General features: G+C 35.0%; 6 protein-coding genes and 2 long non-coding RNA genes across 8 annotated transcripts; 5 read left to right on the top strand and 3 right to left on the bottom strand.

Moving 5' to 3' along the window:
* LOC104788138 (probable pectinesterase/pectinesterase inhibitor 35) lies at positions 5,206–7,426 on the top strand. Its single transcript, XM_010513827.2, has 2 exons — positions 5,206–6,215; positions 6,544–7,426. Exons 1-2 carry the CDS (start codon positions 5,291–5,293, stop codon positions 7,206–7,208), a joined length of 1,590 nt encoding a protein of 529 aa, XP_010512129.1. The 5' UTR covers positions 5,206–5,290; the 3' UTR covers positions 7,209–7,426.
* On the top strand, positions 10,363–11,087 carry LOC104788137 (transcription factor IBH1-like). Its single transcript, XM_010513826.1, has one exon. The coding sequence runs from the start codon at positions 10,441–10,443 to the stop codon at positions 10,933–10,935; it is 495 nt and encodes a 164-aa protein (XP_010512128.1). The 5' UTR covers positions 10,363–10,440; the 3' UTR covers positions 10,936–11,087.
* Positions 13,628–14,294, top strand: LOC109133137. The gene is made up of 2 exons (XR_002038239.1): positions 13,628–13,761; positions 13,860–14,294. It is a non-coding gene; the product is annotated as an uncharacterized LOC109133137 (long non-coding RNA).
* On the bottom strand, positions 13,843–15,455 carry LOC104788136. The gene is made up of 4 exons (XR_768131.2): positions 15,329–15,455; positions 15,145–15,224; positions 14,533–14,620; positions 13,843–14,420 (listed from the first exon to the last, which is right to left on the bottom strand). It is a non-coding gene; the product is annotated as an uncharacterized LOC104788136 (long non-coding RNA).
* Positions 16,115–17,726, top strand: LOC104788134 (3-isopropylmalate dehydratase small subunit 3-like). The gene is made up of 2 exons (XM_010513825.2): positions 16,115–16,961; positions 17,466–17,726. Exon 1 carries the CDS (start codon positions 16,171–16,173, stop codon positions 16,945–16,947), a length of 777 nt encoding a protein of 258 aa, XP_010512127.1. The 5' UTR covers positions 16,115–16,170; the 3' UTR covers positions 16,948–16,961; positions 17,466–17,726.
* Positions 18,838–19,852, bottom strand: LOC104789765 (putative F-box/LRR-repeat protein At3g58920). Its single transcript, XM_010515412.1, has 3 exons — positions 19,067–19,852; positions 18,941–19,013; positions 18,838–18,842 (listed from the first exon to the last, which is right to left on the bottom strand). The coding sequence occupies exons 1-3, from the start codon at positions 19,850–19,852 to the stop codon at positions 18,838–18,840; spliced, it is 864 nt and encodes a 287-aa protein (XP_010513714.1).
* LOC104789764 (F-box/LRR-repeat protein At3g59210-like) lies at positions 20,537–22,451 on the top strand. Its single transcript, XM_010515411.2, has 4 exons — positions 20,537–21,343; positions 21,438–21,744; positions 21,840–21,980; positions 22,077–22,451. The coding sequence occupies exons 1-4, from the start codon at positions 20,571–20,573 to the stop codon at positions 22,389–22,391; spliced, it is 1,536 nt and encodes a 511-aa protein (XP_010513713.1). The 5' UTR covers positions 20,537–20,570; the 3' UTR covers positions 22,392–22,451.
* LOC104789763 (F-box/LRR-repeat protein At3g58980-like) lies at positions 23,015–25,054 on the bottom strand. The gene is made up of 5 exons (XM_010515410.2): positions 24,497–25,054; positions 24,380–24,425; positions 23,946–24,268; positions 23,610–23,753; positions 23,015–23,530 (listed from the first exon to the last, which is right to left on the bottom strand). Exons 1-5 carry the CDS (start codon positions 25,052–25,054, stop codon positions 23,219–23,221), a joined length of 1,383 nt encoding a protein of 460 aa, XP_010513712.1. The 3' UTR covers positions 23,015–23,218.

Genomic DNA, 26,189 nt, shown 5'->3' with positions numbered 1-26,189 from the left:
TATCTCGGGATTGAAGTAAATCAGCATGAAAGTGGCATAACATTGAACCAACAGAGATATGCTTTGAAGATCTTGGAAGAGGCTGGGATGAAAGACTGCAATCTGGTTCATACACTAATGGAGACTGGTTCGAAGTTGTGCAAAGCTCCGAAGGAGGAATCAATCGATGCAACTGTCTACAGAAAGAATGTTGGCTGCCTCAGATATCTTTTACACACCAGACCAGACCTATCATACTGTGTGGGAGTTCTAAGTCGTTATATGCAAGAGCCTAAAGTTTCACATGGGATCGCAATGAAGAAGATCTTAAGGTATTTGAAAGGGACTGTACACTTGGGACTGACATTCGAACGAGCAACAACACAAGTGCCAAGGCTAGTGGGTTATAGTGACAGTAGCTTTAACGTGGATCCTGATGACGGTAAAAGCACAACAGGACACATCTTCTATTTAGGAGGGAGTCCAATCACGTGGTGCTCTCAGAAACAAGAGACTGTTGCCTTGTCGTCTTGCGAGGCAGAATTTATGGCAGGAACCGAGGCTGCAAGGCAAGCTATCTGGCTGCAGAACTTGCTTGAGGAAGTGACTGGAGCTCCGCGAGAGAGAGTGACTATTCGGATTGACAACCGTTCAGCTATAGCGCTCACGAAAAATCCATTGTTTCACGGTCGGAGTAAACATATCCAAACTAGGTACCACTTTATACGAGAATGTGTAGAGAATGGGCAAGTTGAGGTTGAGCATGTTCCTGGGAATGAGCAGAAAGCGGACATCTTGACAAAAGCTCTTGGAAGGATCAAGTACAAGGAAATGAGGGAGCTCATTGGTGTTAAAGATATTGGGGAAGAAGACTTCAAGCTTAGGAGGGAAAATGTTGGAGTGAGCTTGAAGTAAGCTTGGAGATCAAGCTAGTCAAAGAGAAATGGAAATTGGAGATTATATTTAGGAGATATCTAAATGTAATAGAATAAGAAGTTTTCCATTTAAGATTAAGAAAAATATATTTAGGAGTCTTATATATAAGGAGATACTAAGATAACCTAAGAGACGTGACCTTTGAAAGAAAGAGAGATTTGTAAGAGAGGACTTTAGTTTTGAGTGATTTTCTAAAGCTAATAAAGAAAAGTTGTTCTTTTAAATTCTTGTTCTCAAAGTTCTTGTATTTGATAAACTAGAATATCTATGTATTTATGTTGTGTATAGAAATAACATCTTCTTACAAAATCATCATATATATAGTTTAAAAAACTTTTAATCAAAAAAAGATTTATGTTTAATATGATTATATGAATGCCGGTACGATAACAATGATCAGGAGATTACCTATATATTAAAACACAATTCATGTGAATATGCTTTACGTATTGTGAGGTATGGTGTTTTTGTGTGCGTGTTTTCTAACTAACGACTTAGGAAGTTTAGAGGAGGTGAAGTCAACACGCATATATCTCCAAAATAAGTCAATTCTTTGGCTTCATTATACAACCAACGTCTTTAAAATTGGGTCCATTTTTATTTGTGTCAATGTATATAACTCTCATCTTTTCTTTCTGTTCCTAAACTTAATTCATATTTTTAAACTTTATTTCTTAATGATCGGATTTTCCATAACGATATAGAGATAAATATTGAAATATATAGACTGAAGTTGCGATATAAAGTGAATACGAAACGGTCATTGATCGTGATCAATATAAGAGAAAAAAGGATTTTGATAAATCAATGACAATAGAGAGCATCAATGAGTTTAGTCTTTAGTGGCATGCATGTTTTCCAGCTCAGATTTCAACTCAAAGACAAAGACATCTTCATGGCCCAAGTGGTAGACTTCTTGTTTCGCTAATCTTCCTCATATTATTTTTCTTTCTTTTTGTGTTTACGTGTGTGTCTATATTTCTATAAATATGAATGGAATATGTTTTCTTTTTTCTCCCATGAAAGTTAAACGAAGATTCTATCTTCTAGTTTTTTGGTAGTACTACAAATTTAAGGATCAGAACTGATACTCTATATATAGACTATAGAGGTGATCACCTAAAAGCAAACCCACCCACTTTGTTCCGTCCATTCTACAGTACTTCATAATTCTTTATTTTGTGTTAGTTCAACATGTTCGTACGAAGTATTACAATTGTATTTTTCTTTTCTTTAAAAAAAAAAAAATAATTTTGTAATGTTTGATATATGCACTCAACCTTAATTATGATGGTACTCGGTCGTCCCTACATATATAGTGAACATTTGTTAAAATGTAAATTAAGATACATTAGCCTTTATTTTGTATCGAGCCTCTGGTGACCAACATTTACTATTATCAACCTTATATATAGTGTATCTTTTTATAATCTCTGTAGGTTTAACATATCTTGTTGCAATAGTATGATCAGTTATTGAGCATATGATCTAACCCTAATTTAATCAATATGAAATGTGTAAAACTGTGCCTACACTCTTTACGTACTCTTATATATACTAAATATATATATATATATATATATATATTCTATTATGATGATATCTTGACTCTCCGATCTTCATTTAACATATACAAATTAATGATACATTTTTCTACGTAGGTTATCTGTAGACATTAATACAGTTAAATGGACAAAATCCGTAAACCTTAAATGTGTGAATGGAGGTTTTTGACACGTATTTTAAAATTAAACATGTGATGATAACTGGTACTATACAAATTCTAATACACTAATTCTCTTTAGATAATTGAAATGTAGTTGCGGCTTTAATTTGTTTCCGGAGGGTCTAAGTCGTTGAGTATTACTGACGACGACGACTGACTGAGAGAACTATAGGGTCGTGATATCAATCTCATTAATTGTAAATTTGCATATCCATGTGCGTTTGGTGGAATCATTTATCCATGTAGATATCATTCGATATTTTTTTTTGTGCAAACATATGGCTTCATTCATTCAAATCAAACCACATACAAAGAGAAGGGAACAAAATCTCAAGGTTAGCAACTATATTCGAAATATCTGTCCTGAATTTCTCAATGATATTTAAGTATTTAAAATTGAATTATATTTTTGTTGTAAACATCTGTTTCACATTATCACATATTTTTTTTTATTATTATTACTAAAATCCTAACTCCAAACAGGGGAGGAGCTGTTTTATTAAATTATCACTTTCTGATTTGAACATCCAAAAAAAAAAAAAAATGGTTTGGTTTCATTAATACTAGATCAACAAAAATTGTTTACAACCTATATTACCCATTAGCTCAAATAAAAGAGAAATACATACTAAATGTGAATCTTTTCTTCACGGCAATATATGAAACTTACTTTTCGAATATAGTTGCTAGCACATCAAATATTAGTTACTAGATTGCTACAGTCTGACAATATCTAAAGCAGGACTAATTAAAGGTTTCTGCTTTCGTCTAAGAGTTTGCTTTAAAATCATTACATGCATAGAACAATATTGGGGTCCATTCATAAAATCACTTAAAAAGTTGTTCGAACATTACATCTCATGCAATTTTTTTTTTTTTTTGGCAACCCCATCCTACATAAATGTCAATATTCGCAATCATATTAATATATAAAATGAATTTTGTGTTGCAAAAAAAAAAAAAAAACAAATTAAACCATTTAAACAACTTTTTATTTCAAATATACTTCGGATATATGATCCTCATTATACCCAGTCTTGCCATTTTAATTCGTTGCAAGGAGTTACGCTTTACTTCAATATTTTTTCAGGCATTTTTATTTTGATTGGTTAAATTTTAGAGGGAACCAGCTTAATTTTTTTTTTTTTTTTTTTCATTATCTTCTTTTTAGCTATTTCTGAAATCAAGTCATAACCGTAGAAAACATAAGCTGAGACCAAACCAATAAACATAGCGATCAACGAAACTCTCATCTTATCACAAACAACATAAGATCAGATCATCCAACACGCATATTAACAAACATTGTATCTAATCAATTTATATCTTTAAAAAACACATCTAAGAAATAGAAATGCAAATGATTCATCATTCATGATTGCGAACATTGCCGCTACTATACGATATACGTTTTAGATGTCATGAGAAGTATACTTTTAAAACTAAAATCGTTTAATAGTTTCACAAATTTAAAGTAATTATACACACCAATCTGTAGATTGTTATCTATCGAAAAAACAGAAGGGATATGATAATGAATCATTTGTAAACCAATTAAAATATTAATGACAAGAAACAAAACGAATCGACCTTTCAAAAAAGCCATCAATTATTACCGGACAGGAAGGGATGGTGGCTGTCTTATATGCAAAAAAGGCAAAAGTGGATTATTCTTATATAGGTTTCCATATTATAGTTTCCTTCTTGATTTTGCTAGGTTAAAACTTTAAAGAGTCATGCAGTAATAACCAAATAATTAAAAATCTGAAAAGATCAAACACATACAAAACAGCCTAATATCCTGCCAACGTAGCATCGTGATACGAATAGAAATATAGAATTGTACAACCAAAGACGGATGAATATTTGATAATAGAAAACCGACTTTGAAAAATTACTCGTGTGAAGTGTGAACAATAATGGTATATGATCATATTCAAACTGTGATTGAAAAACATTGACAGTTTTTTTCTACCTTTTAAATAACTACATATATAATATAATATACTCACACATATATAATTACCGAATTTGAATTCATGCTATGGCACAATATTGTCACTAATACAACTAGTTGTTTACAATACTCGATCAAATGTAATCTTCTTTATATATGAAGAAAGATTAATTTAAGTTTATATTAACTGGTGCAATAAAACTTAAAACCACAAGTAAAATTAATTGCTATGGTTATACTTATACATACAGACAAACTTTTATTGCGCCACTCTAATTATAAACAAATTTAATTAAAAATACTTAAGAAGAAGAGGTAAGAAATCTAATGATTATTTTAAATAACTTTATCATTTGATTTTTTTGTATATATAAATGAAATCTATTTTTTATATTTTAATTTTATATATAAATGTAATAATATCTTACCGGATTAATTTTTTCCACTCAGAAATTTCTTCTAACTCGATACATCAAAACGGGCTACAGATAAATTAAAAGTCTCTTCCCAACCTTTGGAACTCGAAATTATGAATTTGGTCTCCTTCCTTTTAAAAAGTTTTATTTCTTTCTTTTTTCTTTAAAAAAAAACCTAGTAGTATTAGTTTATTATGAAACTATATATAGATTAGCAAACCACATAACACTTCTTCTCTACTACACACGAATCATTAACATTGCACATAAATCACAATGGCAACTATATTATTCTCGTTACCAAATCATAAGTTCCGTATCAATCTATTGTTGTTCCTGATCTTAAACTTCTTGTCTCTTCATTCTTCAGTGTTTTCCCATTCATCAAACTCTAAATTTACAAAATTCACAAGACACCCAAACTCCGATTCATCATCAAAAACCAAACAATCAACTTCGTCTAACAAAGGGTTTCTCAACTCAGTCCAACTCAGCTTGGACCACGCTCATTTAGCTCGTTCTCTCGCCTTTAACCTCACGCTTTCGCACCGTACCTCTCAAACCCTCATGATCGATCCTGTCAACGACTGCCTTGAGCTGCTTGACGACACACTCGACATGCTGTCTCGCATCGTTGTCGTCAAGAGTAAAGATCAGGTCAACGATGATGTCCACACATGGCTAAGTGCGGCGTTGACTAATCAAGAGACCTGTAAGCAAAGCCTCAGCGAGAAATCTAGCTTCAACAAAGACGGAGTCGCGATGGATTCCTTCGCAAGAAAGCTCACCGGTTCACTGACCACTTCCCTAGACATGTTCGTGTCCGATAAGCGGAAAAGTTCTTCTTCGTCTGGTGTAGTTGGTGGTCGGAAACTGTTGTCGGATCATGATTTTCCGACGTGGGTTTCTTCGTCGGACCGGAAGCTTTTAGAAGCTACGGTAGAAGAGCTGAGACCTCACGCGGTGGTGGCAGCCGACGGAAGCGGGACACACATGAGCATAGCCGAAGCCTTGGCGTCTTTGGCGGAGGGAAGTGGCAGAAGCGTGATCCATTTAGCAGCCGGAACTTATAAAGAGAATCTCAATATTCCGAGCAAACAGAAGAACGTTATGTTGGTTGGTGACGGGAAGGGCAAAACAGTCATCGTCGGTAGCAGAAGTAACAGAGGTGGCTGGAATACTTACCAATCCGCTACTGTCGGTGAGATTTTCACTAAAATAAATTAATCATAGAATTAAAAATGTCTTAATCAAGAACCTAATGGTTGTCCGAGAAAGAAAAATCAAGAAGTTTTTAAAAACTTCATGTACGTAACTATAGTCTTTTTCATGTCGTACTTTAGGTCAAATTCTCATGGAAATATTTACTATATTCTCTAAATCTCGTACATGTTAAACTAATGTTCCTTAACATGTAAAGGAGATTTAGAGAAGTGTTATATTTATGATATTTTTTTATGTTGAAGTTTAATGTTCTTTAACGACTTCCTAATTTTTAATTGGTGTTTTTTTTTTTCTACGTACGGCAGCCGCCATGGGGGATGGTTTCATAGCTCGGGACATAACATTCGTGAACAGTGCGGGACCAAACGCAGAACAAGCTGTTGCATTACGGGTAGGATCAGACAGGTCCGTGGTATACAGATGCTCAGTAGATGGGTACCAAGACTCACTCTACACACTCTCGAAACGACAATTCTATAGAGAAACCGACATTACCGGCACCGTGGATTTCATCTTCGGAAACGCCGCAGTCGTTTTCCAAAGCTGCAACCTCGTATCTCGAAAAGGCTCGTCAGAACAAAACTACGTAACGGCCCAGGGACGGTCCGACCCTAATCAGAATACGGGAATATCTATCCATAATTGCAGAATCACCGGTTCTATCGGGACTTATTTGGGCCGTCCATGGAAAGAGTATTCTAGGACAGTTGTGATGCAATCGTTTTTGGACAGTTCGATCCACCCTTCGGGTTGGTCTCCTTGGTCGAGTAGTTTCGCTTTGAAGACTCTTTATTACGGAGAATTTGGGAACTCGGGTCCTGGATCATCGGTTTCGGGTCGGGTTAGCTGGGCCGGGTATCACCCGGCGTTGACGTTGACCGAAGCTCAAGGGTTTACCGTCTCGGGTTTCATTGACGGGAAATCGTGGTTGCCGTCAACAGGTGTCGTTTTCGACTCTGGCCTCTTATAATTATCATTCAACTAATCAATCATGTGGTTAAACAAACAAACAAAAAAGGAAGTAAATGAACGTAATCTGATTATAGTTGTGTATTACGTGTTTTGTGTTTGGTTGTATTTTGTATACGTCATATTGTTGTATTTTTCTCTTGTCGTGAATAAAGGTGATAAATTGGTATTTGTATATATAAACTTTGTAATATCTATTGCCCATTCGATTCTCTCTTATCATTTGTTATCCTTTTGTTTTTTTGTCCGTGTGTGTGTAAATTGTTCTGTTTGACTACTCTTGATATGCTTTATCATCTTCGGTCCGACAATATGGGGCAATGGACCTTTTATCCTTGATGTGTATTCTACTTGAATCTAGGATCGTCAAAACAGGTACAATTATGTTTTCACATTTACAAATTTGTAGGACGGTGAACTTAATGGTTTGTGTTAGTACGATCACGTTGAATTACTCTACTTGTATATATAGATCCAATTAAAATTCCAAGCATATACTTTAATAAAAATACTGCATTATATATACTATATATATATTAAATAAAGGAAAAATGATTGTCAGCTAGCTACTTAAAGTATACGCCAACACATCGCCACACATACAAACAATATAAATGTCTTGTTAACTACGTAAACTATTATAATCACATAAGGACATCCATAAACAAGCACATGTTATGTGTACAACACCATAAACATTCAACTCCGGTGGTTGGTTGACCGGAATCCGGCGTTGACTAATGTTGACCGACATTGACCAGTGTTGACCGGCGTTGACCAGTGTTGACCGGCGTTGACCAGTGTTGACCGGCGTTGACCAAAATTTTTTTTTTCCCTATAAATAAGAACTTTTTTGTTTTTAGGTATTTTTGATAAAGAGATAAAAAGATTAATGATTTGTATAATTTACAAAAACAAAATATAACAACAAAAAGTTATACACCAAAATTTTATGTTTAGGAGATTTTTTATAAAAATATAACAAATATATACTTTTCCTGTTAAAAAGCACTTTTATTTTGTATTTTCAAAGGTGGGAGTTATAAATATTTTTTTGTTTTTACTTATTTATAAGATTATGTTATTTGAAATGTATGCAAGACATTGCCAACTATTTCTTTATTTTTAATAAGAAAAAGAAAGGAAAAAAATAATAAAAATTTTATTTATTTACATAAAAGACATATATCTAGAAGATAGTTAAAAAACAAAAGTTGATTTTGTAAAATCAAAGGTTGGTTTTGTAAAATCAAAGAAATAGTTGGCAATGCCTTGAATATATTTCAAATGACATAATCTTATAAATAAGTAAAAAGAAAAAAATATATCTAAAATCCCCACCTATGAAAATACAAAACAAAAAATGATTGTTAAAAGGAAAAGGTATATATTTGTTATAGTTTTATAAAAAAATCTACTACACATAAAATTTGGTGTATAACTTTTTGTTGTTATATCCCTTTTGTTTTTGTAAATTATACAAAACATTTATCTTTTATTTATTTATCAAAATACCTAAAAAAAAAAAGTTATTATTTATAGGAAAAAAGAAAAAATATTTTTTTGAATATTTTTTTTGGTCAACGCCGGTCAACACTGGTTAACGCCGGTTAACACTGGTCAATATCGGTCAACATTGGTCAACGCCGAATTCCGGCCAACCAACCACCGGAGTTGAATGTTTATGGTGTTATACACATAACATGTGCTTGTTTATGGATGTTCTTATGTGATGACAATAGTTCACGTAGTTAAAAAGACATTTATATTGTTTGTATGTGTGACGATGTGTTGGCGTATACTTCAAGTCACAATCATTTTTCCTTAAATAAACATATGCATTAAATAAATCAGACAAACAATTACGGCCCTTAAATATGGAATGTTAATATGGGCCATGAACATGCAAACTTGTGATCTTCTCTATTGTACTACTCCATCTCTTTTTCCTCTTAACTCAATTTTTTTATTGGTTGGAGAAATTTGAGCATGGTTACATATACGGATGAACGTATTGTACTTTGGCCATTTCTATTTATCTTTTTATTGAATCTCTCATAAAATAACCAGAATACATTTCTTTAATTAATAATGAGATTATTGGTCAGCAAATTACTTCCGTAAGCGAACAACAAAATATTCAAGATCTATTCATAAGATAGATTAAAAAAAATATTTTCAAAAAAAAAAAAGAAAAAAGTGCATCTTGAACACGCTAAAGAGGGTTTTAATAAGTACTGCGAATATGCAACTATTGTACTTGATAAGAATAAATTTAATAAAATAGTAAAAGAGGGAAAAGGCCAACATGTTTGTTTCAACGGAAATAACGAACAGAGAAGCCACATGTCAGCAGTGCTTATGGACCGGAGGGAGGAGTGTGTTTTCAATTGTTCGTGCAGACTGTTCATAGTTGCAACTTCAAGCTTACTCAGCCGCCTTTATTCTTAAAACAAATTTAGATTTGAAGTGATTAAGAACTACCTTCAAATTTATATATTGTATTTCAAATGTTTTATAGTTACAGAGAAAGAGAGAAAGAGGACCGACTAACCGTGTAATTATGAACAAAAGATATTGATTAGCAATAATTAATTAAGGATAAGATTAGAGAAAGTGGATGCATAAAGGTTTGTGGCCATGTGCTTTCATGTGGTGGTTGGCCCAATTGTGGACCTACTTGTCCAACTCCAGTTTTAGTTTCATTCTTCTATTTCTATAGTTCCATATGTATATTTTGTTCACTGAAATTCCTAAAACCACTTTTGGATTCGGATCGTCGGACACTGACGCGCTATGTGTTTTGAAAAGTACTCCAAAACAAAACAAATGTATATTGTTCATAATTAGAATATAAAAAAGGTTAATAGCACTCTTTTTTTAAAAAATGTTTCAAAATTATTAATGACAAATATAATTGCAGATTGTATAGTATACGGATGGATTCATATAGCTTAATGTGTTAATGATGTCTTCAATAAACATAAATCCATGTATACATATTTTCTCTTAATTTATAATATTTGAAATGAATAGTACGCAAGATAACAAACCTGTTTAAATTAATGAAAAAGTACACAAAGTTAATGCAATTACACGTATACACAATATAATCTTCAAAAAGTGAATTGCCTTTTATGTACTTGTAAAATCTTTAGTCTTTCTCTTTTCTCCGTTATATATAGATTAAGTTTATTCTTCATTTGTATTTCTGAACCACGATAGATAGAGCGATGGCCTCATCTACAACTCACAGCCTAAACATAAACACCCCGAGAAAAAACCTTTTTGCCGTCCACTTCCTTCGTTCTCTCTCAAAGCTCAAAAGACAAAAATCCTTCATCGGTCCGAAGAAAACAACCGAGCGAGTGAGGAAGATCAAGACTGCTGCTTACATCTCCATGGCCAGAGCCGCCGGAGGGACTAGCCAGACATGGAGCAGAGCCATTTTGTGGAGGCTCCATCGTCGAGCCCAAGCCAGCAAAATCGGTGGATACTACACAAAACCAAAGAAGAGATCATCAGGTGCTGACGTCACCAGAGGAAGGATATGGCGTCGCCGTTCGAGGAGATACGAGACGACGGATGCGGATAGGCTGAGAACAGTCGTACCGGGTGGTGGAGATATGGAGACGTTAAAACTGATGGTGGAGACGGCTCATTACATCAAGTGTCTTAGCATGCAAGTAAACGTCATGCAAAGCATCGTTGATGTCCTATCCGCATGATGATATATATAATTAATTATTCATCATCCTTAATGAATCATGATATGCTCATAGATTACATTTGAACAATTGGAGTGTGGGTACATATATATATAGTTGTATAAGCAATTGTTGATCTTTGGGTGAATTTATCATAATTAATCTTCTTAACTTCTTTCTTGATTTTGGATATCACAGGGAAGTCTATAAGACCATCATCATCCGAGAACTGCCTTTTCGTTACTTAAAATAGTATATTTTAATTATTTTTTTAATATTATTATATATTTAAATAATCAATCTGAAAAAGAAAAATTAGTCTATATTAAACTGACACTGGTAAGCAACGATTCTCAGAATGCTTTAGGAAGTAACATTACTCTTTCTTTACTTCCTTTTTATTATTATTTTATTATTATTTTTTAATTTTTAATTAAAAGTACTCACAGAGAACTACCAGTAATTATGCTCTTAGCCTTTACATAATGTGTGTACACTAGGTAGTAACCCGTGCTGTTGCACGGGCAAAAATTTTTCATATAACTATATAATTTAAGTATTTGTAAAATATTGGTATGAAATCTAAATATCGGATTTCAATTTGGTTTTAATTTGGATTATTCCACGTATATAACTTGGACGTATCTACTTTGGAACGGCAAACACGTCTCTTCCAGTTCCGTTCCATTTTATCATTCTCCATCCCGTCTCCTCTCGTTCTGTCTCCTCTCATTCCGTCTCCTCTTGTCACATATCCATCAGAATATTCTGTCTAATGTTCGTTTTCTTTTAAATAATTACTCGTGGGGCATTATTTTAATAGAGATTAGTTAAGAAGTTTAGACGGGATACCCGAATTCTTCTTGAATATTTAATTTTTATTTATTTAATTAAAATTATCCAAAAATAATTACAATTTTAAAAACTATCTAACTGTTTTAAAAAAATATCAAAATTCTGAAAATACCCGTTCCAAAGTGGTTTGTTACTTCACAAAATATATAAAGTCTCAATTTGAATATTTAATTTACATTTAGTTAGTAAAAATATAATTTTCAAAAACTCTCAAAATATTTTCAAAAATTCTCAATTTTTTTTGTGTGTGGAATAGTTAGTAATTTATTTGACAATCGATAATTGTGTTGTTTATATGAAAATGGTGATTAGTACTAACTTCTAAAGTACATAAATATAGCTCCCATTCTACTTATTATTTTTTATGTCATAAAAAAATGACAGCATTAGAACAATGAAAATGATAATGAATAATAAAGTTTTCTTATCTATATTCTTAAAGTAAAATCACATAAAAAAATTATTCGAAGTAAACTGACTAAAATATGGTATTGTGGTCTATGTCCCATGTAATCACCATCTCAAAAACTCAATCAAATATAGGAGCAAGATAAGATATATACCTTGATTTTTAATTAAGTATTTTGGAGATTGAGTTGATAATACCCATAGTTTTCCAACTATCTTAGATCATAAAAAGGTTATAAAAAAATAGAATAAAAAAAATTTAACTAAAAGAACTATAAAAACTCAATTGTACAAAAAGTCAAAAACGTTAAACAATATGTATCAATAATGGTTGAAATAATCTTTTCTTTATATAGATGAACGAAGAGTACTCGAGAAGTTTAGCTTAAACAAAAAAAATTCTAAACGAATATATATTACGAAAATTGGTAATTAAATTTCCAAGATTCTCAAAATAAAATGAAGGAAATTATAACTTGTTAATTGGAAATTTGGAACTATAACTGGTAAATTTTTAAAATAAAATTTCAAATATGATTTCAACATAAATTGGTAATTGAAATTATAATTGGTAAGAATTAAAGCTATTTTTTAGGGAATTATTCAAGTTGAAATTTTCTGTATTATAAATAGAGATACAAATATAGCAACCACTTTAAAATTTGTATTCCTACTTAATCATATTTCCATAATTTTTGTTTTGTTTTATTTACAAAAATATTTAATACAGTATATAGCAAAAATGTATTCCCTACATTTAAGCATAATAAATCATGTTATGTGGAAATAATTGTAGCAATTAATACTAATTTCCCAAATCTTGTCAACGTCTAAATATTAATACATGAACAAAATTTTTCTAGAAAAGGTTATATAACGGGCCGATTTAAGTATGGGTCTCGTGTTCAATAGTTTACTTATACTAAAAATTAAGATTATTTATGTGATTATTTTTATATTTGTTTATGTATTCATAATTATACATAATCCAAAAATAAAAAGGCGATTTAAAATTATATCCAAAAAATATTATATTTCTTATGAGCTTAACAAATTTATTTTTTATCATTGGTAATTATTATTATGCATGATCATGATATTTTTTGGGTAAATATATTAATGTTTATTTTTTAAATGGAAAATATTTGAATGGTAATCAACTAATAAAAATAACTAATCTGTTAAAAAAGATTGTGCAAAGGTACCAAGCTTTGCAAAGTTAAGAATATAAAAAGAGCTGACTTGAAACCAAAAACTACAATTGATAACTTAGAAAATCAAAGATGTAGTTTGTTTACAAAAGTCTGCAAATTGTTTAACCAAAACCTACAGTTTATATCCTGAGTTAGCAGTGGAGTGTAGTTACGGTTAACACCTTAGTTAATTTTCCTGTCTGTGAAGCCAAATCGTTTTCTGTATATATGAACCTGATAATTTTTGTTAGTGAGATCAAATTGGAGGAGGCTGCTGTCCTACACTACACATATGCAAAGTTTTCTGACTTAACCCAGGCGTGATCGATGTGGCTGCAAGCTTACAAAAGAAGATGTGAAAAGATGCTTTATGTTGGACTTTGATAGATCTGTGAGCATCTTTTCTTAAAATCCTTAGTCATTTCAAATCTTTATATTTCAGTTCCTTTTTACTATTTAATGATACCGTCTGGATAATGAACATTGTAGGCATTTATTATTGCGATAATAAGCCTGGCACTTTGAAGTTCTGTAAATGGTAATAAACTTACATAGAAATAACATTGGCAAGAGAAATATTCTGCAAACTTATCTATCATAAGTTGCAGGAGTGTAAAATGAGATAAGAGAACCCTATGTCTCTCAAGATGATCATAAGAAACACAAACCCGCTTTCTTCACTCTTCTTTGTCCCAATCCCTTCACTTGGCTTCCTAAAGCTACACAGCACTCATATTGAACCCAATATCGATATCAGTGAAAGCGAATACATCAGCTCGGTACTAAAACCTGCTATTCCTCTGTGAAAAATCTAGCATGTTCCATCCCAGGTGGCGATAGAGGAGGGACTGCTGATTCAGCCCCAAGAAGGTGCCTTGCAGAGATGCCTTCAGACTTGTTTTCCTTTGCTGGAAGGGAGTCAAATGCAGTAGACCTGGATGAGTTGCTTTTGTGAATTGATGATAAGAACTTTTTCTTTGAAAGATTTGTAGAAACTGATGAGACAACCGAGCTGAAGACACCAGATTCTTTTAATGCTTGTATAACAACCTGCAGTTTACCACCAACGTAATAAAGTTTTACAATTGACTTGCTAGAACCTAGAACTAAGACACTTGTGTTTGGAAAATTGGTATAATGAATTGTTGGGGTATATACTTACCATTGGTGAATAAATGCGAGTCAGAATACCCTTCCTAAGGAGTTTTGTCTTCTCCTCTTTGTCTCCCCATACAACATGTTCACGGTACCTAAACAGGATACATTACTTTTGTATTAAGACCAGATATTTTGTAAAGAGTGCAAAACTATCAAGACCAAATATTTCCTCCATACTTTTCTGACTCGCATTTATTAACTTGTTTAAAGAATGTCAAAAGTTTTCAATCGCACAAGTCATTAATCGACAACTATAAATGACCTGTAACATTTGAAAAGAAACCATGCAATAAATTGAGTCTGTTCCTCTAAATTGTTGAGCCATTCATTCTTATCCCTAAAAAACTCAGCTTTTCCAAGATTTTGTTGAACATCAATCACTGATTTGATGATCTTCAGAATAAGCTCAGCTTTAAACTATGCACAGACCCATTCAAATCTCTATACAAAAACCTCAGCTTTAAACAATGAACAGACCCATTCAAAAATCCCTATAAAACCTCAGCTTTAAACTATGACCACACACATTCAAATCCCTAGTTTAAAAGAAAGGAAAAAATCAGATTTGTATCGATTAATCAGCCATTTAATTAATCTGAAATCAACCCAATCTTACCTTCTCAATCCCCTCTTCTAAAGCTTCGAATCTATTTGTAGAACTCGATGTAACAGCCGCAGCAGACGCAGCCAAAACCACTACACATCAAGATTCAGAAACAAAATTCCAATTAAACTTGGTTTTAATCATCAAACATATACTTCAAATATAAACTTAATTAAAAGATAAAATAAACTAAAACCTTCGCATAATGGAAATTATTTTCCTTCTTCTCTTCCTCTGCATCTCTTCTACTTCGTCGACAAAAGGAAAAAAAAAAACTTTAAATCCATTTGGTAGAGACGGCGAGAGAGAGGCCAGAGGTGAAGGAAAAAATGTTTTTTTTCAGTTCTTTGTTTACAGAGTGATGAGCGGCTAGGATTGAAAGGATTTTAAAATTGACGGTCACGATTTAAAAATAAGTAAAAAATGAACGACTGAGATTATAACATATAACCGGGTCAGATTATCGGGTTATTATGACCCGCATGTTTATCTTTTTTTTTGTGAGTGTTTAATGACAGTTGTATCCTTACTGAGAAATAATAATATGGTCATAAGACCAATGGTATTGTATTGTAAATTTTTACAAAACTAAGGTTTTTTTCAGACAATGTTTTACGATTAATAGTAGGGATGGAGTTAAATCGAACATTTGATGTATTAAGTATAACAAATTGGAAGTCAATTACCATACCTATAGCCCCCCATTCAAAAACCATTAGATGAATTCTCTATACTACAAGTTAAAGACTTTAATCTCTCCTTTTACCAACCCCAAAATCTTGAAGATTAATATACGGGACAACTACTAATAAAATGCTGAGGACATACACCATTAGTAAATTTCTAGTTGATTGATTGCAAAAGCAGACTAATATCGGTTTGTCTTAAGCTCATTCGGTTTGGTTTACTAAAACCGGTAACAATTCAAAGAACCAAAATTGACTTTTAATTCCGGTCGGTTACCACCACATTGTACCGTAAATTAGAAAAAGGAGATAAATTCTTGTCATTTTCGACGACGGCCGGAACGCGACGACAATGGCGGCGGCTTCTCTGCAAATCAAAAACCCTACATTCGCCAAGACTTTACCTTCATCCAAAAACCCTTCCTTTGCTCCTTTCCGATCATCTTCTCTCAGAGTCAATTACTCCTCAACGGCCATCAATTTCAAATCCATAGTCTCAAGAGTCACTCCTTCAACAATCGTCCCACGCGCCGCCGCGTCTTCTTCCGCCGAGACTCAAGATAGGAACACCTTCCACGGACTATGCTACGTTGTTGGTGATAACATCGACACCGATCAGATCATTCCCTCCGAGTACCTCACCTTTTCCACCTCGAATCCAGCCGATTGCGAGAAGCTCGGCTCTTACGCGCTGATCGGACTTCCAGATTCCTACAATGACCGATTCGTGGAGCAAGGCGAGATAAAATCCAAATACTCAATCATCATCGGAGGTGAAAACTTCGGTTGCGGATCGTCTCGTGAGCACGCCCCTGTTTGTCTAGGCGCAGCGGGAGCTAAGGCTGTGGTGGCTCAATCTTACGCTAGAATCTTCTTTCGGAACTCTGTAGCTACCGGAGAGGTTTACCCGTTGGAGTCGGAGATTAGGGTTTGTGATGAGTGTAAAACTGGAGATGTTGCGACTGTTGAGCTGAGAGAAGAAGGTGATTGTGTGCTTATCAATCATACGACCGGGAAAGAGTATAAGCTCAAGGCCATTGGTGATGCTGGACCTGTCATTGACGCCGGTGGGATCTTCGATTATGCCAGGAAAGCTGGCATGATTCCATCTGCTGCACTTGTAGCCTGAATTGTTTCCTTGAGGTATATTCTTATAGCTCCTTTGTTATGATAATGAAACTGGTGTATGAGTTTAGGGTTGTTGATAGCTTTGGAGTCACTAAGATGGAAGTGTAGAATCTGGGAAGCTTAGTATAGGATACTAAAGGTTTGGTCTTTGTTCACATAGAAAGGTAATGCAGTAGTTGAAATTCTGGTTACTACCCAAGTCTAGGTTTTTGATGCGAGGATCATGCTTGTTTGTTTAGGGATTTATCACTTGGCTAAGTGTTGTTTCAGTTTCCATTCTTCTTGTCATTAGGGATTAGTGTTGATCGTTACACTTTTTGATTATCTTTTGCTTTCGTGAATGGTTTCGTTTTTACATCTGTCTGTTTGCAGATAGGTGTTGTCATCATGTTGGTTGATCTTTCTGTATTCTAAATGATCAGATCCGTCTCACTGGAGTGCCTATGTAGTAAAAAATGCATCTTGTGGATCGAATTTAAATCTTTTTGACCTGTATTTGCTTTATTTTTCACTTGGCAGGAGTGTGAAAGTTCTATTATAATACCGGAACAGTCTTGAGCTAGGAGAGCGATACTTGATTTCCAGTACTCTATAGGACGACGATGAGAGATTGAGAACGATAAAAATCTGTATTTTCTATAGCTGATGGACCTAATAGACTTGTCTCTTATGGATTGTTTCACTGTTGGTTGGCTTAGCCTTTTTATTTAGTTCTATCTTAGACATGTGCTATGTTTCAGCTGCGTTTAGCAACCAAAGGTAAAGTCTCCAGGTTTCTTACTCTCTTTCTTTCATCTTATATTTCAGTCAATAATAGAACAAGATTGTTTATGAGTAACACACAAGTCCAGACCACTTGATCCAAAGAGAAGACCTCAACAGGCAATGAATATCCCTTCTTCGGCATATATGCCTAGTCTAAGATCCAAGATACCACGCTTCAGCACATTACAGAGACAACGGTTGACATGGCATAATCAACCCCCAGATGAAAACATTTCAGAGAGATTCAAGTGAAGTTCATATTGTCAGTTAAGGCATCAACGAAGAACACTTGGAAGCAAATTGAGTAATCAAACCATGCCTAGAAAGTAGACAACAGACTAAAGTTACTAGGAGGATCAAAATAAAAGATAACAGAGAGAGTAACTAGAGGTAAAAAAGAAACCAAGAATCTGCACAATCCTATTCATGTTCCAACAGAGTAATGCAACTAGGATGACCAGATTTTGTTCTTCACGCTTGAATTGGAAGTTATTAAGTAAAACTAATCTGGATCTTGCACTTGGAAGAAGCCCTTGGAAGCATTAGCAGATCTCCGGTGATTCTTAACTTTTCCTCGTCCCTTAAACTTTCCCGGGAATGAACTTTCAGCACCTCAAGATATGGCAGCTTTCCTAAGAAATTTTTTACTTGCTGCAACTCATCCACAGTACCGTCGTACCATAAGGTTATCTCCAAAACCTCTAGAGGACATGTCAACAGACAAGAATATCCCGACAAACACCCGCAAACATAGTCAGGTTCTTCATCATAGTCATGTTCTTCACCATCGTCAGGACAATGCATGTCACCCTGCGGCAGGAGGTTGAGATTATACACAAGGAGGTTTTGGAAATTTAAGTTTAGCAAAAATACATTATATTGTCTTACCTCGATAACAAGGGTCTTTAGATTTGGAGCCTTGTTCAGCAAAAAGGGGAGAAACCTCCAACAGACTCCCGTATCATCATTTATAATAGTTAAATGATGAAGGTTTTCAAATATTGGAATTGCATCACGGAAGATGTAAAGCGTCTGAATCAAATAAAATTAAACAGTCAACATCCTATCGAACTTAAAATGCTCGCTTAATTGGTTCACCTATACATGTTCTATTATTGTACTAAAATTAAGCTGAAATATTTTGGAACAAATATTCATGTTAATTTCTTTTTCAAGCACCTACTAAAAAATAAAAAATATAGACAAAGAGAAAAAGATAAGACACTTACCTCGAAAGTATAAGGAGATAATAATTTCAGGATCTGAACATTTCTTATCCCTTGAATCAGATTTGTAGCATTGCTAGATAAGATATCACCGTCAACTGGAAAATCCCAATTCCATTCGTGATTTACCATCACAAGAAGAGTGAGCTTGGCTTCCACAAGGGACTCGAAATTAACAACTGTATACCCATCCGGGACATAATCAAGGTAGTCTAAGTAGGCAAGACTTGGAGTATCAAAAGTAATGTACTGAGGATCAGGCCCATCAAAACCTGACAGTTCACGACCAATTGTAAGTCTTTCAAGACTTTGACTAGACACGATTCCAGACCAATCCCAAGTTTCCCAATACATGCCATCTATGGTTAGTTCCTTAAGCACAGGGCAAGCCAAAAGAAACGCCTTGAACGCACAATCAGCAGGATTACAGAACCGAACGGAGTCAAAAACGAGAGTCTCAAGCGCTGGTAGCAAAGCGTTCTCAGGTAGAACAGTGATAACAATGTCCATCCCTAGTTTCAGCTTAATGAGTGTCTTGCACGCAAAAATCTCCGAAGGCAACGTATACCCATTATTACCCTTTATGCGCAGTTCAAGATCCATGACCATGACACCACGATGATTTAACACATCACGTAGCCAGTGGTGGATACGATCCGGATCAATACCCCTTTCAGATTTCAAATAGAATCTCCTTATGCACGTAGTAGTTTCCAGCCGAGCCAATGCTTCACTCACAAGATCCGTGAAAGTCCCCTGAAACTTACCTTTGTCATCGAACTCAAGATCTGATATGATTCTGTAGATATCACCAAACCTCCTTGAGGTAAGCAACAAAGACGCAGCATCCCTTGAAGCAAGAAGACTCACGATTCGACTAATAAGTTCATCTGGTAGATCGCTGATCCGATCCATCTTCTTCTCGCACTTAAACCCTAGCGAACCAATCCGTTCCAATCAAACCAGAAACTTAACGAAGATGATGAGATCTAAAATCACGATTTTGAAACTCAATCAAGAAGAGAATCCAGAGAAGGAGAGTGAAGAAGAGATGAAACTGCTTCACTTCTTGAATTGATCCGAGCTTTCTTGATCAGTAAGGTGTCTAAAAAGTAAAAACGTTGCGTTTTTTTCCTTTTGATGAATACGCATCGCTTGGATTAGTGGAAATGGTGGGCTTTTATGTGTTGTTTTAATAAACCGTCGTGGGCTTTTTGGAAAAGCCTTTTCCTTTATAATATGGGAAAGAATTTATTAAATTAGCAATTAAGGTTTAATTCGGATAATATCTGATAGTATAACTATAATAGTTTTTTAACTTTTGATTTTATCAAACTCCTGAAGTTTCTCTTTTTAATTTTTTTTCTCTCACTCTTTCTGAGTTTTAGAATTCAACTAATTTCTAAGATTTTTGTTTTTTACTTAAATAAATAACTAAGAAATTTCTCCATTGATTAAGGCAGCATCTAGACTAGATTATACTATATTTTAGTGTAAAGAAAAAAAATGGTTTAATTGGCTTTTGTTTTAGAACAGGATAAATCCTCCCTACCCCAAAAAAAAAAGATAACAGCATAATTCGGTTATAAAAAAGTCCGCTCATTCAACGAAGAGACCATTAGAATTTAGAGAGATGAACAGAGATAAATGTCAAAGGAGGAAGAAAAGTGATGATGAAGAAGGAGATGCAATCAGCAGACTACCAGAGGATCTACTTCTTCACATCTTGTCTCTCCTTCCGACAAGAGAGGCAGCTTTGACATCTGTTCTGTCCAAGAGATGGCGAGATTTGTTTACACTGCTGCAACCAGATAGTTATGATTTTGATGACTCCGTCTTTATGCCTTGTCTAAGTCCCGAAGAATGCCCAAGGACTAGTTTCAGAGAGTTTGTAAACAGAGTTCTTTCTCGTCAACCCAATTCCCCCATTACCAAATTCTCTCTCACATGCCATCAGGGTGTTGACAAAGATCTTGTTGCGGATTGGACACGCATAGCTCTGACACGTGGAGCAACAGATCTTACTTTAATAGTGCTCTTCCCTGCTTCACGAATATATTCACTGCCTTCTAGTATCTTCTTCTATAGCCGTAACTTGATTAAGCTAAAACTAGGATGTGGGAGACTTGGTATCATCCACCACAATCTATTTTGGGGAGACTTTATCTTTACCAATCTTAGAACTCTGCATCTTGATTCTATTGACCTTGGTCGAAGCTGTGAGAGTTTTGCTCACCTTATATCCAGATGCCCTATGCTTGAGGAGTTGATCGTGAATTGTATAAGATGGCACCACTGGAACTCTGCATCAGTGTGTTCCCTTACCCTCAAGACACTAACTATTGATTGTGAACATTACCTACCATCCATGAATAGTTTTGTATTCAAGAAACGTCGAGGGAAGCTGTAAGTGAAGTCATCGTTTTAGAGCCTTACATTTTTTAACGTCAATTTTTGTGGTAATTTTTTTTTAATGGCACACATTTTTGATCTCTGGCAGGGCATCCGGTAACGACGTGTTTGTTGACCCTCCGGATGCACGCTCTGAATTCGGCAGTCGGAGCCCTCACGATATTTCCTTTGATACTCCAAACCTCCTCTACTTAAACTACTCAGATTTTGTTGCCCGCAACTATCCGCTTGTCAAATTGGATTCCCTTGTCGAAGCTAGGCTAGATGTTGGATCGAATAGAAGGCAGATGCATGCACGAGATTCGGTCGAACTTAGAGTTCGTTGGGATGCCACCAATCTTATCATGGGGATACAAAATGTTCAAACCCTTCACTTAACTTCTGCTACAATTGAGGTTTTCTTTCTTTCTTTCTTTCTTACTTCATGGTTGATTAATAACTTTACCCTCATTATGATCCAACAAGTTGTATTCATATGTGTGTTTTTCAGGCGATTGAAGACTTCTGTAAGACCGTACCTGTATTCAACAACCTTAATCATCTATCAATTGAAAGTGACGATGAACGAGGATGGCAAGCCTTGCCTCTCTTGCTCATCAACTGCCCCAGTCTACATACTCTCGTCTTCCATGTACGAAACTAAAACTCTGTTTCAACTCTTTTTTTTCATATGCTACTAATGATTACACATAATTTTTAATTTGGTTTCTGTATGCTTCTTCCTCAGGGTCTCCACCACCGTGTTTCTGATGGTTGTGGCGATGCTTGTGACTGCATTCCTCCTCCTCCTTCTTCTTCTTCTTGTTTATCATCGTGTCCTGTGAAGATCCTGAAGATATTGGACTTTGGTGCAACCTGTGGAGAGATGTCATTAGTCGAGCATTTCCTCAAGAAGTTGCCACGGCTTGAACAAGTGATCATCGTACTACTACATTGTGATTCCTTCATAGAGGAGGGATGTGATCGTTTTGAAGTCTCCAAGGCACTGGAGATGGCCCCGAGAGCTTCACCAAACTGCAAGCTCAAGGTTGTTAATAATTAGTTCCGATCAATCTCTCGGTAGCCAATATAATACATACGTTGTTGTTTCTTTAAATCCATTGAATTTTTTTTATTCAGTCTATTTTTCCTTTTCCCTACTCTTATTTATATTACTTACTAAATTTAACTGTTTAAAAAAAAAAAATATTTGGATCAGAGAATTATAGACTTCTTATCAAAGACTATATATATGTGTTAATGGGGTCTCGTTGGTTTATTAGGTTATTAGTGAGACAATTATTAGCTGGTAATCTGGTATATGAATGACTGTGTGTTATGAGAATCTAAAGGAAGTTTGAGAGTTTAAGCTTAAGAGTGACTAAACCCACAAAAACCTTTAGTTGTTACCCTTCATCTTTTTTCCCGTGGTTGTGCCTTTGAACAGCTAGTTGATACGCGCCTCTTTGTCCTCAACTCCATGCTTTATGTACATATCTGCATTTCTCCCTATGTCTCCAAGGTTCTGGAACCTTCCAATGAAGTTCCCATATATGTGCGGATATGCCGGTACCAAAAGCATTCACTTTTTTTTTATTATTCAAGTGAAGTTCATATCATCAGTTGTTAAGGCATCAAGGAAGAACCCACGGAAGCAAATTGAGTTTACAAATCAAAACATGCGTAGAAAGTAGACAACAGACTAAAGTTTACTACTTACTAGTTAATTACTAGGAGAATCAGAATAAAAGATAACAGAGAGAGTAACTAGAGATAAAAAGAGAAACCAAGAATTAATGTGGTCCCATTCTGTTCCAACTTCCAACAGACTAATATTGCAACTAACTAGGATGACCAGAGTCTGTTTCTTCAAGCTTGTATTGGAAGTTTTTAGGTAAAACTAATCTGGATCTTGCACTTGGAAGAAGCTCTTCGAAGCATTTGCAGATCCATGGTGATTCTTAACTTTTCCTCGTCGCTTAATCTTTTCCAACTCAAAGAATGAACTCTCAGCACCTCAAGACATGGAAGCTTTCGTAAGAAATGTTCCACTTGCTGCAACTCACCGATGGTTCCGTCGTCCAATAAAGTTATCTCCAAGACCTCTAGAGGACATGACAGCAGACAAGAATATCCCAACACACACCCGTAAACATAGTCAGGTTCTTCAGCATCGTCAGGTTCAAGACAGTGCACTCCACGCTGCAGCAATAGGTTGAGAATATACACAAGGATGTTTTGGGAATAATGGTTTGTCCAAAATACATTATTGTTGTCATACCTTGATAACAAGGGTCTTCAGATTTGGAGCCTTGTTTAGCAAATAGGGAAGGAACCTCCAACAGAATCCCATATTATAATTTATCATAGTTAGATGATGAAGCTTCTCAAATACTGGAATTGCATCATGGAAGAAGTAAAGCGTCTGAAAATCAAACCAAATCAACTAATTTAAGTGGCATTTTTTTGGAACAAAGCCTCAGGAAACACGTTTGCAACATGTTATGGAACTTAAGATGCACGCTCTTGATTCACATATTCATCTTCTATTGTTGTCTCTAACTGTAATTACACCTACTACAAAATTAAAAGAATAGAAAAAATAACACACACTTACCTCGAAAGTATACGGAGATGATAATTCCAGGATCTGGACATTTCTGATCCCTTGAATCAGATTTGTTGCATTGCTAGACAAGACATCACCATCATTTGCAAACCGTCCATCCCATCGTCGATTTACCATCAAATGAAGATTGAGCTTGGCTTCCACAAGGGACTCGAAATTAACAGTTGTATACCCATCCGGGACATAATCACAGTAGTCTAAGTAGGCAAGACTTGGAGTATCAAAACTAATGTACTGTGGATTAGGCCCTTCAAAATCTACCAGCTCACGACCAATAGTAAGTCTTTGAAGACTTTGACTAGACACGATGCCTGACCATTCCCAAGTTTCCCAGCACATACCATCAATGGTTAGTTCCTTTAAGTACAGGGCACGCTAAAGAGATAGAACGATGATTGAGAAAGATATTTCTGTATATTTACCGTGAGAGAGATTACAGAGATATATAGGAGACCATTGCTTAGCCAGCTAGGCTAATAATTACAGGACTAGTAGAGAATATACAGAGACTTGATAAGGAAATAGATAACATAACATACGGGATATGATTTGTAGAATAATATCCCAATACAAGCCGAAAGAAACGCCTTGAACGCACAGTCAACAGGATTACAGAACCGAACGGAGTCAAAAACGAGAGTCTCAAGGCTTGGTAGCAAAGCATTCTGAGGCAGCACACTAATAACAATTTCCCGCCCTAGTTTCAGCTTATTGAGTGTCTTGCAAGTGAAGATCTCCAAAGGCAATGTATATCCATTTTCACCATATATGCCCATTTCAAGAACCATGACACCACGATGCTTCAACACATCTCGTAGCCAGTTGTTGATACGATCAGGATCAAGACCACTTTCAGGATTTAAAGAGAACCTCCTTATGCACGTAGTAGTTTCCAGCCGAGCCATTGCTTCACTCACGAAATCCGTGAAAGTCCTCTGAAACTTAGCTTTGCAATCGAATTCAAGATCTGGTATGATGGTATAGAGAGTCCCAAACAACCTTGAGGTAACCAACAAAGACGCAGCGTCCTTTGCAGCAAGAAAACTCACGATTAGCCTAATAATTTCATCTGGTAGATCGCTTATGATCCGATCCATCTTCGAACCACAAACTCAACGAAGATGATGAGATCTAAAAGCACGACTTTTTGGAACTTATAGGTGGATAAGTGTAAATATATTAGGATTAGGATTAGGATTTATAGTTTAAATTTCAGTGTGATAAGGCTTAGGAACCTATTGTTTAGGCCTGTGTTCTTATCTCTTGTCTTGTATAAATACTCATGTGAGGTCAATAATAAACAGAAATCAGTTTGATAACCAATCCTACAGAACTTAATCCTGAAGAAAAAGAACCCAAAGACGGAGAGTGAAGAAAATAAGAACCTGCTTCATTTTTAGGTTGGCATTTTGATGAAAACGCACCGCTTGGACTAGTCGAAGCCATGGGCTTTTAATTTTGTTTTAAGCCGTAATGGGTTTTCCTTTATGATAAGTCCAAACTCGATTATGAATAATTGCCATTGTTTGGGAGTTATAAATAAGTCTACTCATTCAACGAAGAGATCATTAGAGATATAGAGAGATGAACAGAGATAGATGTCGAAGGAGGAAAAAGAGTGAGGACGAAGGAGATGCAATCAGCAACTTACCAGGATTTACTGTCACATCTTGTCTTTCCTTCCGACAAGAGAGGCAGCTTTGACATCTGTTCTGTCCAAGAGATGGCGAGACTTGTTTACATTTGTTCTACCTAGGGACTAGTTCCAGAGAGTTTGTAAACTTATCAACATGATTACCAAACAGTTACACAGCTCATGATCTACAAACAGAGCAAGTGGAAGCGGAAATACGTGGATAAGCTAACATGAAACTTAACAGAGAAAAAGCCCAGTTCACAACGCAAGTAAGAAGCTGGAGCTATGGAGTGAAGAGCTTGCTGATTTTAAAAGCAATACAATTGGCTCTCACCTGTCTTGAATTTGCATCATCTTGCTTTTAGCTGTTGAAGAATGAAAAAGAAGAAAAAGCATTAGAATATCCCCTTTCATATATCACTAAACTAGAATACAATCTTTAACAAAGAATAGACTTACTGTAAGTCACTTACATATGCGGTCTTGTTGGTGACCTCTGCATCGATCCTCGGAACTGGTTTATTTTCCTGAGGCTTGCATTGTATAGAAGCTGTCTCTTTTATCCTGCAAAACAATAAGAATGATAAAAAGCAGTT

The sequence above is a fragment of the Camelina sativa genome, chromosome 5, assembly GCF_000633955.1.
Source record: "Camelina sativa cultivar DH55 chromosome 5, Cs, whole genome shotgun sequence".
Taxonomy (NCBI): Eukaryota; Viridiplantae; Streptophyta; class Magnoliopsida; order Brassicales; family Brassicaceae; genus Camelina; species Camelina sativa.
Note: the sequence above shows the minus strand (reverse complement) of the source record. Positions and strands in the feature narration are given on the sequence as shown.